The sequence below is a fragment of the Salvelinus fontinalis genome, chromosome 21, assembly GCF_029448725.1.
Source record: "Salvelinus fontinalis isolate EN_2023a chromosome 21, ASM2944872v1, whole genome shotgun sequence".
Lineage (NCBI taxonomy): Eukaryota > Metazoa > Chordata > Actinopteri > Salmoniformes > Salmonidae > Salvelinus > Salvelinus fontinalis.
In genome coordinates this window covers 28796044-28809598 of record NC_074685.1, presented here as the reverse complement: position 1 = coordinate 28809598, position 13555 = coordinate 28796044, and the positions used below count along the sequence as shown (strand labels likewise).

Here is a 13555-nt window from a genome sequence, read left to right as displayed (position 1 = left end):
CCCCTAGTGTCACATGTGGGTGTGGATATGACATTTCTCCCTTAGTTTCAGGACTCTTAGTGTGCATTGTACTTTGTGTATTTTGATCGTGTACAGCAGTATTGGCTGTGGATTGAGAGATTAGATTGTGTTGTATTCAAATGTTTTTTCATCTGGTACTGCAGTGCAGTCGTGGCTACTGTGGTCAGTCATATATAAAGACGGCTAGACAGAGAAAAATGAAAGCCATTGATTAAGATTTCTCAACCATGTATTATGTCCCTAGGCCTAGTGTTAACAACAGGGAAGTGTTTTCAGTGGCATACTGCAAGAGAAGAGTAAAGGTTTAGATTTGTCCAGGACTTTAGGGGTCAACGTGGTCACACTGCAACCAGAGGACACAATGAAACACTCCCAAGTGAAAGAACACAGAGACCTCAATGTGTTTATTGCATAAAATAACTGTGACATAAAATCATATTGCAAAGCTTGAAAATAAGATAATCACATTGCCAAAGAAGGGCCAAAAAGAAAGAGGGTATTGGAAAAGTATAACTGGAATATTTTTGTTCAGTTTAGGTTTATGGGACTTGGGAGTGGACGTTCCAATGACATGTAAACCCATCACGCAATCCTGTTTACATTTCAGAGCTCCTCCTATGAGAAAGTTGATGTGCTGAGATTTTGGCACAATGGGTTGTACTTTTGTCAGAGTTCATCCGACAGAGTAAGTGCTATTTGTCATAACATTTGCGTTCCTGTTGATCTGGCTGAGGAACTTGTTATTTTCTTATCACATACTATGAGAAAAAGGCCATCAGAATCTTCCCAACTAATGTCTGACTATAAAATACTGTGTGTGTGTGTGTGTGTGTGCGTGTGTGTGTGTGTGTGTGTGTGTGTGTGTGTGTGTGTGTGTGTGTGTGTGTGTGTGTGTGTGTGTGTGTGTGTGTGTGTGTGTGTGTGTATGTGTATGTGTATGTGTGTGTGTATGTGTGTATGTGTGTGTGTATGTGTATGTGTGTGTGTGTGTGTGTGTGTGTGTGTGTGTGTGTGTGTGTGTGTGTGTGTATTCTCCCAGGATATTCTCCTGGGTGGGGTAATTGCAGAAAGGCATTGTGCTTTTACTGTGTTGTGTTTTTCCAAGACATAAGCAGTCATTAGCAAAGTCTACACATCAGTGATTCCACCTTGATTAACCAGATAGGTCTCACATATTATAAGTGTTTGCAAATTTGTAACATACTGTACAAATTGCAATTCGTAATATATCAGGGTGATGTAGGTATTTATTGAGGGACCTGTTGAAATGTGGATTCATTGAGCCACTATGTATCATAGATAAATGTATCTAAATTAAACATTCATATTTCATTTATAAATGCTGAATAATTGTCATTTTACTCCATGGTTAGTTTTTAGGCTACACATCCTCCCCTCTTTCTAATTACATTACACAAAGCCTTATGTCAGACAGTTATATAACTTCAGACAGTGCAAGAAAAACCATTACACATGGTTTTCTGTTATCCAACTCTGGAGCAGAGCCATTTGGAGGGTCGGTGTCAAGTAGCCTTTCCGTCTATTTATTACATGAGCACCGGGCTTGTCTAAAAACCGAATTAGAAACGTCAAATGTTCAACTCCTCCTCCCCACTCTTAGCGCATCTGCAAACCTCCGAACAGAACGATGTGAGGTTGCGTGGAGAACATAGCAATACTGGTGCAGGTTTTTCAGCATTTAATTTGGTGTAAATTAGACTTACTTTAATGTACTTTAGTTTCAAAGTACAAATGCTAGACCACAGAAATTAAAATATTTGTAATTATTAGTCATAATCTATTTCGTTGAATTAATTGTATTATGGGCGCGTGTAAATTTGGCATTTTTTATGCGTGTGCGCACGTATGTTTATTCATTTGGATACTGCAAACTGTCCAATCTCAGCAGCATCCACCGGAGACAAGACAAGTAAAAAACCAAGTGCCAGGTATACGGCAGACAATACAATGGGCGCACAATGGTAACGTTTTTAGCCTTCTGAGTCACGGCTCAGAATATCGACCACCAAAGCAAAGAGGCGCCAATAACGAGCAGGAGAGACCTGTCACCATCATTAGAGATGGGGAAGCTAACAAGCCTTCTGACTCCTCAAGACAGTCTCCCTCGTCTACCCACACAGTGTCCAGTGCAGGAGCGCGCCCGCGCTGGCTACCACCTCAAGTTCCAAGGCCCCCGAGGGGACAGGGGCGCCAGCATCAGGATGTCCATCCAAGTGGCCATGCAGAAACCAAGGCAAATGGCACGACGAATGGGACACAGGACAAACTGTCCCCATCGCCGAGAAGAGAAGACGTGATGGCAGGGGATGATCCTTACAACCCATACAAGACCTCAGATTCAGATAATCCTTACTACAATTACTATGACGTGTACGAGAGTCCCAGGCGCAGAGAGAGACCTGGATATGGCACAAGTTACCATCAGAACGGTAAGACTGTGGACTTTTGGACAGCATGTTTGACTGATTGGAATTTGGAATGCATTTGCTGCAGTGCCAGAATATTTTGTCCAGTAGCCTACATGTAGCTGTAAAAAGATAAAAAATATACGGTCTGTGTCATAGTTTTTTCTTGATATTACAATAACTTGTGATTAAAACAAATATATCCCCTCTAGGTCTGCCTGATCTTGTGCCAGACGCATACTACGTTCAAGCCTCCGCATATGTCCAGAGAGTTCCTATGTACAACCTCAGATGTGCAAGCGAAGAGAATTGCTTGTCAAGGTATTATTGGAACAAACTCTATGGGATTTAAAGAGAAGGTTATTGTCCAACAACTTCAAGGTGTGAGTCAGAATGTGTGTGAGTCGTAACACTTGAGTGTTTGCGGTTTTGGTTTACCCTAGAGCAGCATACACATCCCACTGGGCGCTAACTGGTTGAATCAAAGTCAACGTAATTTCAAAGTTGGAAAAATTACCCAATTGTCATACTTGAGTAAAAGTAAAGATACCTTAATAGAAAATGACTCAAGTAAAAGTGTAAAAATATTAGTTTTTTTACGTATCAAAAGGAAATGTAATTGCTCAAATATATTTAAGTGTCAGTATACTTAAGTATAAATGGGCTGTACTGGGCTTGCGTGGTCTGCGGTTGTGAGGCCGGTTGGACGTACTGCCAAATTCTCTAAAACGACGTTGGAGGCAGCTTATGGTAGAGAAATTGGCAACAGCTCTGGTGGACATTCCTGCAGTCAGCATGCCAATTGTACGCTCCCTCAAAACTTGAGACATCTGTGGCATTGTGTTTTCTGACAAAACTGCACATTTTAGAGTGGCCTTTTATTGTCCCCAGCACAAGGTGCCCCTGTGTTATGATCATGCTGTTTAATCAGCTTCTTGATATCTTGATATGCCACACCTGTCAGGTAACTGGATTATCTTGGCAAAGGAGTAATGCTCACTAACAGAGATGTCAACACATTTGTGCAAAAGAATTAGATAAATAAGCTTTTTGTGCATATGGAAAATTTCTGGGATGTTTTATTTTAATTCATGAAACATGGGACCAACACTTTACATGTTGTGTTTATGTTTTTGTTCAGTGTATATAGGCCTAGGGTTTCAAGCATTTGTTGATTTCAAATTTAATCTTCAAGTTAATCATTAATATGTTGGTTTCATGTCTCCATCTCAACCAAATATCAAAGTTAGAGAATAGTACTAAATCAAATCAAACTTTATTTAAAGTGCATTTAAAGTTTGATTAGATTAGATTTAGTCCTATTCTTTAACTTATATTTTTGGTTGAGATGGAGACAAACTGCATAATGAATTGTGTTTGGTTGTCAATGCAACTAAATATCAACATTTGAAGGAGATGTATTGTCTGCTTGGATAGCTCCATATCTGCCTCTAATTTATTCTGGCTTCAATTCCAGTTTGTTTACAAATTAATAATTTATGTATCTTGGATTCACATCTCCATTGTAACCAAAAATCTAAGTGAATAGGACTAACTCAAATGAAATCAAACTTTAAATGTACTTTAAATAAAGTATGATTTGATTTATTCATTTTCTTTAACTGTGATTCTTGGTTGAGATGGAGATGTGAATCCAACATATAAATTATTAATTTGTAGACATACTGGAATTTGTTGACAACTAAACACAACATCACTTCTGCAATACATTAAATAGCCTATTAACTTTTTGACAAGTTAACAAATTATATGTTGGATTCAAGTCTCCAAGTAAACCAAAAATAAAAGATAAAGAATAGGATTAAGCCAGTGACTCAGATTAAACTATCCAAGCATTAGATATCCTTTAAATGTTGGTATTTGGTAGTGTTGTCAACAAGACACAATTCAATAATATTTTTGTAATACGGGAAATAGCCTTAAATTGAGGCTATCTTACAAACGAATGTAACAGTATATAGTTTTAAATTAATCTCAACTGCTATACAGGTCATTTGGTTGTGCTATTAGATGAAGCACAGTGATACCACATTAAAGGGATAGTTCACCCAAATTACAAAATTGCATATTGGTTCCCTTACCCTGTAAGCCAGTGGTCACCAACCAGTCGATCGCGATCCAAGACATTCCTAGTCGATTGCCAAATATTTCTGTAAAAAAACAACAAAGATAACGCCTTGGGTTCCTGTTTTTGTTGTTGTATTTGTCTCACGCTCTTGGCGGTAGATGCACCCAATTCAGCTGCCCTGCGCGCCGGGTAGGTGAAGTGATCCAATGTTGAACCATTTCATGTGTCTGAAGGTACAAACTCTGCCTTCTCAGCAGGCCCGGAGAGCAAATCAAGTGCACTATAGGCCTACCGCTGGCCAATCGGATGGCTCAGATTACCATGTCTGCAGTAAAGTAGCAGGCTTAAAGAAAGCTACAGCAAAGTTGTCACTGTTAGATTTCAAATCTTTTAAAACCATGACTAGAGAGAGACTGTCAACGAACACAGAAAATAGCTGCTGTTTAATGAGTGAGTTTAAGTTCTTACTCAGCACTGTCAACACTTTTTATCCAACACTTTTATAGGCTATCAAAATGCGGGTTCTTCCTACTTCCACTCGCACTACAACCAACACTGCAGCTGTAATGAGTAGGAAAGTGTATAGATAGATTTGCGTTATTATTAGATGAATATTTCACTTTCTTTGTTCATAGGAGTAACACCATGAATTTGTGCATGAGGCAGGAATAATGCGGTGGGACTCGAGTTTCGCCATCAGCTGGAAGACACACTTTTTGGTCAGTGTCAGCAAAGGAAAGGGAGAGCGGAGGGACGTTGAGGGGCAGACTCCAGTCTCCTACTCTCTCCCTCCGCTGAGACTGACCATCAAATACAGGCATCATCAGCCCAGTAAATATTAAAATGTACGGTCACACAGCTGTGCCTCACAAGTAATACAACAACTGATCTATTACCAATGTGATCATATAGCCTTCCTCAAATTTGAAATGTAATTTTTTTAAATTGTGCGAACTACAACGCATTGGCAGGGCATTTCAAGCAAAGCCAATATGCAGTGATAATATATTGGGCCTATAGCGTACTGCACAAACCTCATTGCTAGAGAACTGTTTTACTGTTTTTAATAGGTTCATGTTTCATAGGCTTACGTTTTTTAAGTTATGTAAAATAAAAATCTTAGCGTTATATCTAAGCTTGCATTTTGACTCAGAAACTGATCTTGACTTGGTGACCACTGTAAGACAGCAATCATGATGAAAGTAATTCATGCTTTGGTTTAGTTTCCCTGGCACTCTTTCCACATGCTAACATTTTAGCATTTGTTGCACAAATCCCATTCAAGTCATGGGACCGATATAACACAGCCAGGGAAAATAAACGAAAGCATTAATTGCTGTAATAGCTTGTCCTTGGACTGCTTACAGGGATAGGAAACCAATGTGTCATTTTGTAATTTGGGTGAACTGTCCCTTTAAGTTGTTGTAATAACTGACATTGTATTACCATTTTACTTTGTTGTGCTTTTAAATGGTTGAAAGTGCAGTGATAGCACATTTAAATGACAACTAAACCAAAAATCAAACGTTGTTTTTCTATTGGAATTTGGTTGTGCTTTTAGATGGTTGAAAGCATTGTGATAACACATTGGGAATTCAACTAACTTCTATTTGTATTTTTGAGTGGGTGAATAAAGGTTGAAATCTCATTGATCAACATCTCAATGAAATATTACCCAAATGTCCATGTTGAAATGACATGGTGTGCCCAGTGGGATGCATTCTGTGGATAAAAAGAATCCTGCCACCAGTTGGGTGGAGTGGTAGAATTCAACAAATCATTTAAACGCTCTGCAGTTTACGTGGAAAAATCATCACTAGCCAGACTGTAAACTCATTATCAAAACTAACCCAAACAGCCATATCCTTTTTGAAAGGAACCACTCCCCCCTCTTCCAAACCTTTCCCAGAAATGTAAGATCATACACTTTCTTAAAAAGGAGGTAGAGTGTATATGGCTTATAAATGCACTCGATCCCATTCTGTGTCCAAAGTGTATTCAGATCTGTATTCAGTTCTGTATTCAAGTGTATTGTTGATGTTGCTTTGGGGGGGCAGTTCGGCTTACAGCGCCAGAGACTATGACACCCGGATGCTGCTGAGGTTCCCACAACGTGTGAAGAACCAAGGGACGGCTGACTTCCTGCCAAGCAGACCGCGCTACTCCTGGGAATGGCACAGTTGTCACCAGTGAGTCTCTCTCAATGTCTGTTTGTCTATATGCCTTTCCACCTCGCTCTGGAAATGTGTGTTTCTCCATCTCCGTCTCTGTCTGCCAGTTACACCAACACTCTGTTTTCTTTCACTCTTTCTTATTTCTTCTCTCTCACACACAGAGTGGATTAATGTCCATATTTTTATCATCAACATACTGGTCTCATCAGACAGATTTGTCTGGCAATATGTAGCAATGCAAAAGTCTATGTCAATGTTTTTGACTCCAATTTCCACTTCAAAATATTTGACTCCAACCCATAACTTCTGCTGCATATGAGGAATGTGATGCTGGATGTGTAGCCAGAACCTTCAGAGGGAAAAGTCTCTAACCTTGTCATAATGAATACATTCAAAAGAATCTTGATTCCAGAGAAGTCTGCATTTCACATTACCTCAGCTCATAGCTATACTCTGAAGTAAGTCACATACTGTACCAACATCAAGTATGGGGTACATATTGACCTACATCTTGCAGCTTGTTTTTGTACAACTGATTTGTAGGTCTCAGCCTCATTGACTGGACCTGTACCTGAAACCGTATAAAATGCACTAAGACCGCACTCAGTCAGCTGTATAAGGAAATAAGCAAACAGGAAACCACTCACCCAGAGGCGGCGCTCCTAGTGGCCGGAGACGTTAATGCAGGGAAACTTAAATCAGTTCTACCAACTTTCTATCAACATGTTAAATGTGCAACCAGAGGGAAAAAAATTCTAGATCACCTGTACTCCACACACAGAGACGCGTACCAAGCTCTCCCTCGCCCTCCATTTGGTAAATCCGACCACAACTCTATCTTCCTGATTCCTGCTTACAAGCAAAAAGTAAAGCAGGAAGCACCAGTGACTCGGTTTCTAAAAAAGTGGTCAGATGAAGCAGATGCTAAACTACAGGACTGTTTTGCTATCACAGACTGGAACATGTTCCGAGATTCTTCCGATGGCATTGAGGAGTACACCACATCAGTCACTGGCTTTATCAATAAGTGCATCGAGGATGTCGTCCCCACAGTGACTGTACACTGTGACTGTACATACCCCAACCAGAAGCCATGGATTACAGTCAACATTCGCACTGAGCTAAAGGGTAGAGCTGCCACTTTCAAGGTGCGGGACTCTAACCCGGAAGCTTACAAGAAATCCTACTATGCCCTGCGACGAACCATCAAACAGGCAAAGCGTCAATACAGGGCTAAGATTGAATCATACTACACCGGCTCCGATGCTCATCTTATGTGGCAGGGCTTGAAAACTATTACTGACTACAAAGGGAAGCACAGCCGTGAGCTGCCCAGTGACACGAGCCTACCAGATGAGGTAAATCACTTCTATGCTAGGCAAGCAACACTGAGGCATGCATGAGAGGATCAGCTGTTCCAGACAACTGTGTGATCACGCTCTCCGTAGCCGTCGTGAGTAAGACCTTTAAACAGGTCAACATTCACAAGGCTGCGGGGCCAGACGGATTACCAGGACGTGTGCTAAGGGCATGTGCTGACCAACTGGCAGGTGTCTTCACTGACATTTTCAACATGTCCCTGATTGAGTCTGTAATACCAACATGTTTCAAGCAGACCACCATAGTCTCTGTGCCCAAGAGCACAAAGGCAACCTGCCTAAATGACTACAGACCCATAGCACTCACGTCCGTAGCCATGAAGTGCTTTGAAAGGCTGGTAATGGCTCACATCAACACCATTATCCCAGAAACCCTAGACCCACTCCAATTTGCATACCGCCCAAACAGATCCACAGATGATGCTATCTCTATTGCACTCTACACTGCCCTTCCCTCCTGGACAAAAGGAACACTTATGTGAGAATGCTATTCATTGACTAGAGTTCAGTGTTCAACACCATAGTAGCCTCAAAGCTCATCACTAAGCTAAGGATCCTAGGACTAAACACCTCCCAATGCAACTGGATCCTGAACTTCCTGACGGGCCGCCCCCAGGGGGTGAGGGTAGGTAGCAACACATCTGCCACACTGATCCTCAACACTGGAGCCCCCCAGGGGTGCGTGCTCAGTCCCCTCCTGTACTCCCTGTTCACCCACGACTGCATGGCCAGGCATGACTCCAACACCATCATTAAGTTTGCAGACGACACAACAGTGGTAGGCCTGATCACCGACAACAACGAGACAGGTTGTTGGTGGTGCCAGAATAACAATCTATCCCTCAACGTAACCAAGACTAAGGAGATGATCATGGACTACAGGAAAAGGAGGACCAAGCACACCCCCATTCTTATCGACGGGGCTGTAGTGGAGCAGGTTGAGAGTTTCAAGTTCCTTGGTGTCCACATCACCAACAAACTAGAATGGTCCAAACACACCAAGACAGTCATGAAGCGGGCACGACAAAGCCTTTTCCCCCTCAGGAAACTAAAAATATTTGGCATGGGTCCTGAGATCCTCAAAAGGTCCTACAGCTGCAACATCGAGAGCATCATCCTGACTGGTTGCATCACTGTCTGGTACGGCATTTGCTCGGCCTCCGACCGCAAGCCACTACAGAGTGTAGTACTTACGGCCCAGTACATCACTGGGGCTAAGCTGCCTGCCATTCAGGACCTCTACACCAGGCGGTGTCAGCGGAAGGCCCTAAAAATTGTCAAAAACCCACGCCCCCATCATAGACTGTTGTTTTTACTACCGCATGGCAAGTGGTACTGTGCCAAGTCTAGGACAAAAAGGCTTCTCAACAGTTTTTACCCCCAAGCCATAAGAATCCTGAACAGGGAATCAAATGGCTACCTGGACTATTTGCATTGTGTGCCCCCCCCAACCCCTCTTTTACGCTGCTGCTACTCTCTGTTTATCATATATGTATAGTCACTTTAACCATATCTACATGTACATACTACCTCAATTGGCCCGACCAACTAGTGCTCCTGCACATTGGCTTACCGGGCCATCTGCATTGTGTCCCGCACCCACCACCCGCCAACCCCTCTTTAACGCTACTGCTACTCTCTGTTCATCATATATGCATAGTCACTTTAACCATATCTACATGTACATACTATCTCAATCAGCCTAACTAACCGGTGTCTGTATATAGCCTCGCTACTGTTATTTTTCACTGTCTTTTTACTGTTGTTTTCTTTTCTTTACTTACCTATTGTTCACCTAATACCTTTTTTGCACTATTGTTAGGATCCTTTAAGTAAGCATTTCACTGTAAGGTCTACACCTGTTGTATTCGACGCACGTGACAAATAAACTTTGATTTGATTTGATGTATTTCTCTGCATTGGAACAACATTTTTTTCTCACTTTTCTACCTACATGTTTGATTGAATGCCAGCCAAAGTGATGACAAAGTGATTGAATCAGTTATTTAAACACTGATCAAACTCCATTGTCCTGCTTCTCTCCAGGCATTACCACAGCATGGATGAGTTCAGCCACTATGACCTGCTGGATTCCGGTGGGAGGAGTGTGGCTGAGGGACACAAGGCCAGCTTCTGCCTGGAGGACAGCTCCTGTGACTACGGCTACTACAGACGCTTTGCCTGCACCTCACACACCCAGGTTACCGACACAACACGTGTTGCTTTATGTCATGTTGACCAATCGAAATCAAAGGGATATCCAACTTTTACTATTTTTCTGTAGCTTGTATGGCTGTTCAGTACCAGGCTATGATATCCAGCAGAGATGCTTACTTACAGTTGAATACTCTGTCTGTAATGGCATGAGAGGGCTGCTTACTGTTGTCTAATCATAGGGCCTGAGTCCAGGATGTTATGATACCTATAACGCAGACATCGACTGCCAGTGGATCGATATTACAGATGTGAAACCTGGGAACTACGTCCTGAAGGTTTGTCACAAAAACAGATGACATTATTGACATTATTGGCACTTTGGTGCTGAACAACGTGTCTCAAGGTATTCAAACACCAGCTCTGAGAAGCAAAAATGCTGATTTGAAATGCCTTGACTGTGTTCGGAATCAATCTTTATCCGTCCCCTGTTGCAACTGTTTTAGACCACATTTTCATTGTCTTTATGAAATATGAAATATTTGTACTCTCACCCCTTTCTTTCTGTGTTTTAGATCAGTGTGAACCCCAGCTATCAGGTTCCAGAGTCTGACTACAGCAACAACATTGTGCGCTGTGAGGTTCGCTATACTGGCAACTACGCCTATGTGTCAGGATGTCACGTCTCACAGTGAGTCTTGAAACTCCTCATCTCATTCTACAAACTATTGTGCATGTTTTTTAGTGCAGGAGTCAGGAGTAGGCGTAGGTCTGGGAAACGGGCCCATGATGCTTCAACACGTGATTAATCATAACTCACATTACAAGATATATTATGCTGTGTGTTACGAAATGCTTTCTTCTTTTCTTCTCAGATATTAAGAGGGGGAAGTCATTCTCCAAACCACTGAGAAGCATTTCTGTAAAAACTCCATGACAGACAAGAAAACGTCTTGAACAAAATGTGGGCACACATGGCTAACTGAAAATGTGTAAGAATGGTCACACTCTTGTCAAGTTGGCCTTCGTTTTTCAGGTGAACGTAAACCAAAACTCAGAGGTTCATGTTATGCCTAAGTTAAACATGTTTTTCTAAAGCCATTCTATAAGTGCAATAAACTATTAATTGAGTGTATAGGTTTCAAATTGAATGTATACTACATTACAATAGTTTAGACAGGTTTTAAATGGTGTAAATCAAATAAATGGAATTTCAGACGTTCAAAGCTCAGTGAGAGCGAGAAATTGCTTGTTTTTACATATCAATTACACAATATTCAGCACCACATTGTATGGAATCCATCTTCATTAAGAGCACAGAATGTACCGCATAGTAAGATGCTGATTTTTCAACCATGCCATTTCCCTCATCATTTTATGTGTTTTATGTCAAATAATATCATCAAACATCTCATCCCTTTCACCCTGTTATTGTTAATATTATTATTTACATGTGCTTGCTATTAGTAGCTTGAACAGTTGAAGTCGGAAGTTTACATACATCTTAGCCAAGTACATTTAAACTCAGTTTTTCGCAATTCCTGACATTTAATCCTAGTAACAATTCCCTGTTTTAGGTCAGTTAGGATCACCACTTTATTTTAAGAATATGAAATGTCAGTATAATAGTAGAGAGAATGATTTGTTTCAGCTTTTATTTCTTTAATCACATTCCCAGTGGGTCAGAAGTTTACATACACTCAATTAGTATTTAGTAGCATTGCCTTTAAATTGTTTAACTGGGTCAAACACTTCGGGTAGCCTTCCACAAGCTTACCACAATAAGTTGGGTGAATTTTGGCCCATTCCTCCTGACAGAGCTGGTGTAACAGAGTCAGGTTTGTATGCCCCCTTGCTCGCACACGCTTTTTCAGTTCTGCCCACAATTTTCTTTAGGATTGAGGTCAGGGCTTTGTGATGGCCACTCCAATACCTTGACTTTGCCACAACTTTGGAAGTATGCTTGGGGTCATTGTCCATTTGGAAGACCCATTTGCAACCAAGCTTCAACTTCCTGACTGATGTCTTGAGATGTTGCTTCAATATATCCACATAATTCTCCTCCCTCATGATGCCATCTATTTTGTGAAGTGCACCAGTCCCTCTCACAGCAAAGCACCCCCACAACATGATGCTGCCACCCCCATGCTTCACGTTTGGGATGGTGTTCTTCGGCATGCAAGCCTGCCCCCTTCTCCTCGATGGTCATTATGGCCAAACAGTTATATTTTAGATTTATCAGACCAGAGGACATTTCTCCAAAAAGTATAATCTTTGTCCCCATGTACAGTTGCAAACCGTAGCCTGGCTTTTTATGGCGGTTTTGGAGCAGTGGTTTCTTCCTTGCTGAGCGGCCTTTCAGGTTATGTCGATATAGGACTTGTTTTACTGTGGATATAGATACTTTTGTACCTGTTTCCTCAAGCATCTTCACAAGGTCCTTTGCTGTTGTTCTGGGATTGATTTGCACTTTTCGCACCAAAGTACGTTCATCTCTAGGAGACAGATCGCATCTCCTCCCTGAGCGGTATGATGGCTGCGTGGTCCCATGGTGTTTATACTTGCATACTACTGTTTGTACAGATGAACGTGGTACCTTCAGGTGTTTGGAAATCCCAAGGATGAACCAAACTTGTGGAGGTATACCATTTTTTTTTCTGAGGTCTTGGCTGATTTCTTTTGATTTTCCCATGATGTCAAGCAAAGAGGCACTGAGTTTGAAGGTAGGCCTTGAAATACATCCACAGGTACACCTCCAATTGACTCAAATGATGTAAATTAGCCTATCAGAAGCTTCTAAAGCCATGACATCATTTTCTGAATTTTCCAAGCTGTTTAAAGGCAGTCAACTTAGTGTATGTAAACTTCTGACCCACTGGAATTGTGATACAGTGAATTATAAATGAAATAATCTGTCTGTAAACAATTGTTGGAAAAACGACTTGTGTCATGCACTCAGTAGATGTCCTAACCGACTTGCCAAAACTATAGTTTGTTGACAAGAAATGTGTGGAATGGTTGAAAAATGAGTTTTAATGACTCCAACCTAAGTGTATGTAAACCTCCGACTTCAACTGTATGTTTATAACTTAAATTCAAGGTCACTTTAGATTATTTGTATGACCCAGAGGGTTTGAAAATTATTAGATATAAGCAAGTACATACTGCGTCCGTGCTCTAAAACGGTCTCTTTTATCCTGTTTTGTTTGATATGTATGCAATGAAAGAAGATATAGCTGCAACGTTTTGATGTATTCCAGGAAATCTACTTGAATAAATAATTGTGACATTCATTGTGATTTTGTTTTTCAA

The 13555-nt window shown here is 41.2% G+C and overlaps 1 protein-coding gene across 1 annotated transcript; it reads left to right on the top strand.

The window, feature by feature from the left end:
- The first annotated feature begins 1650 nt into the window (after positions 1 to 1650).
- On the top strand, positions 1651 to 13512 carry LOC129818565 (protein-lysine 6-oxidase-like). The gene is made up of 7 exons (XM_055874600.1): positions 1651 to 2471; positions 2660 to 2768; positions 6594 to 6725; positions 10136 to 10289; positions 10486 to 10581; positions 10819 to 10934; positions 11119 to 13512. The coding sequence occupies exons 1-7, from the start codon at positions 1844 to 1846 to the stop codon at positions 11123 to 11125; spliced, it is 1242 nt and encodes a 413-aa protein (XP_055730575.1). The 5' UTR covers positions 1651 to 1843; the 3' UTR covers positions 11126 to 13512.
- Positions 13513 to 13555: the final 43 nt, after the last annotated feature.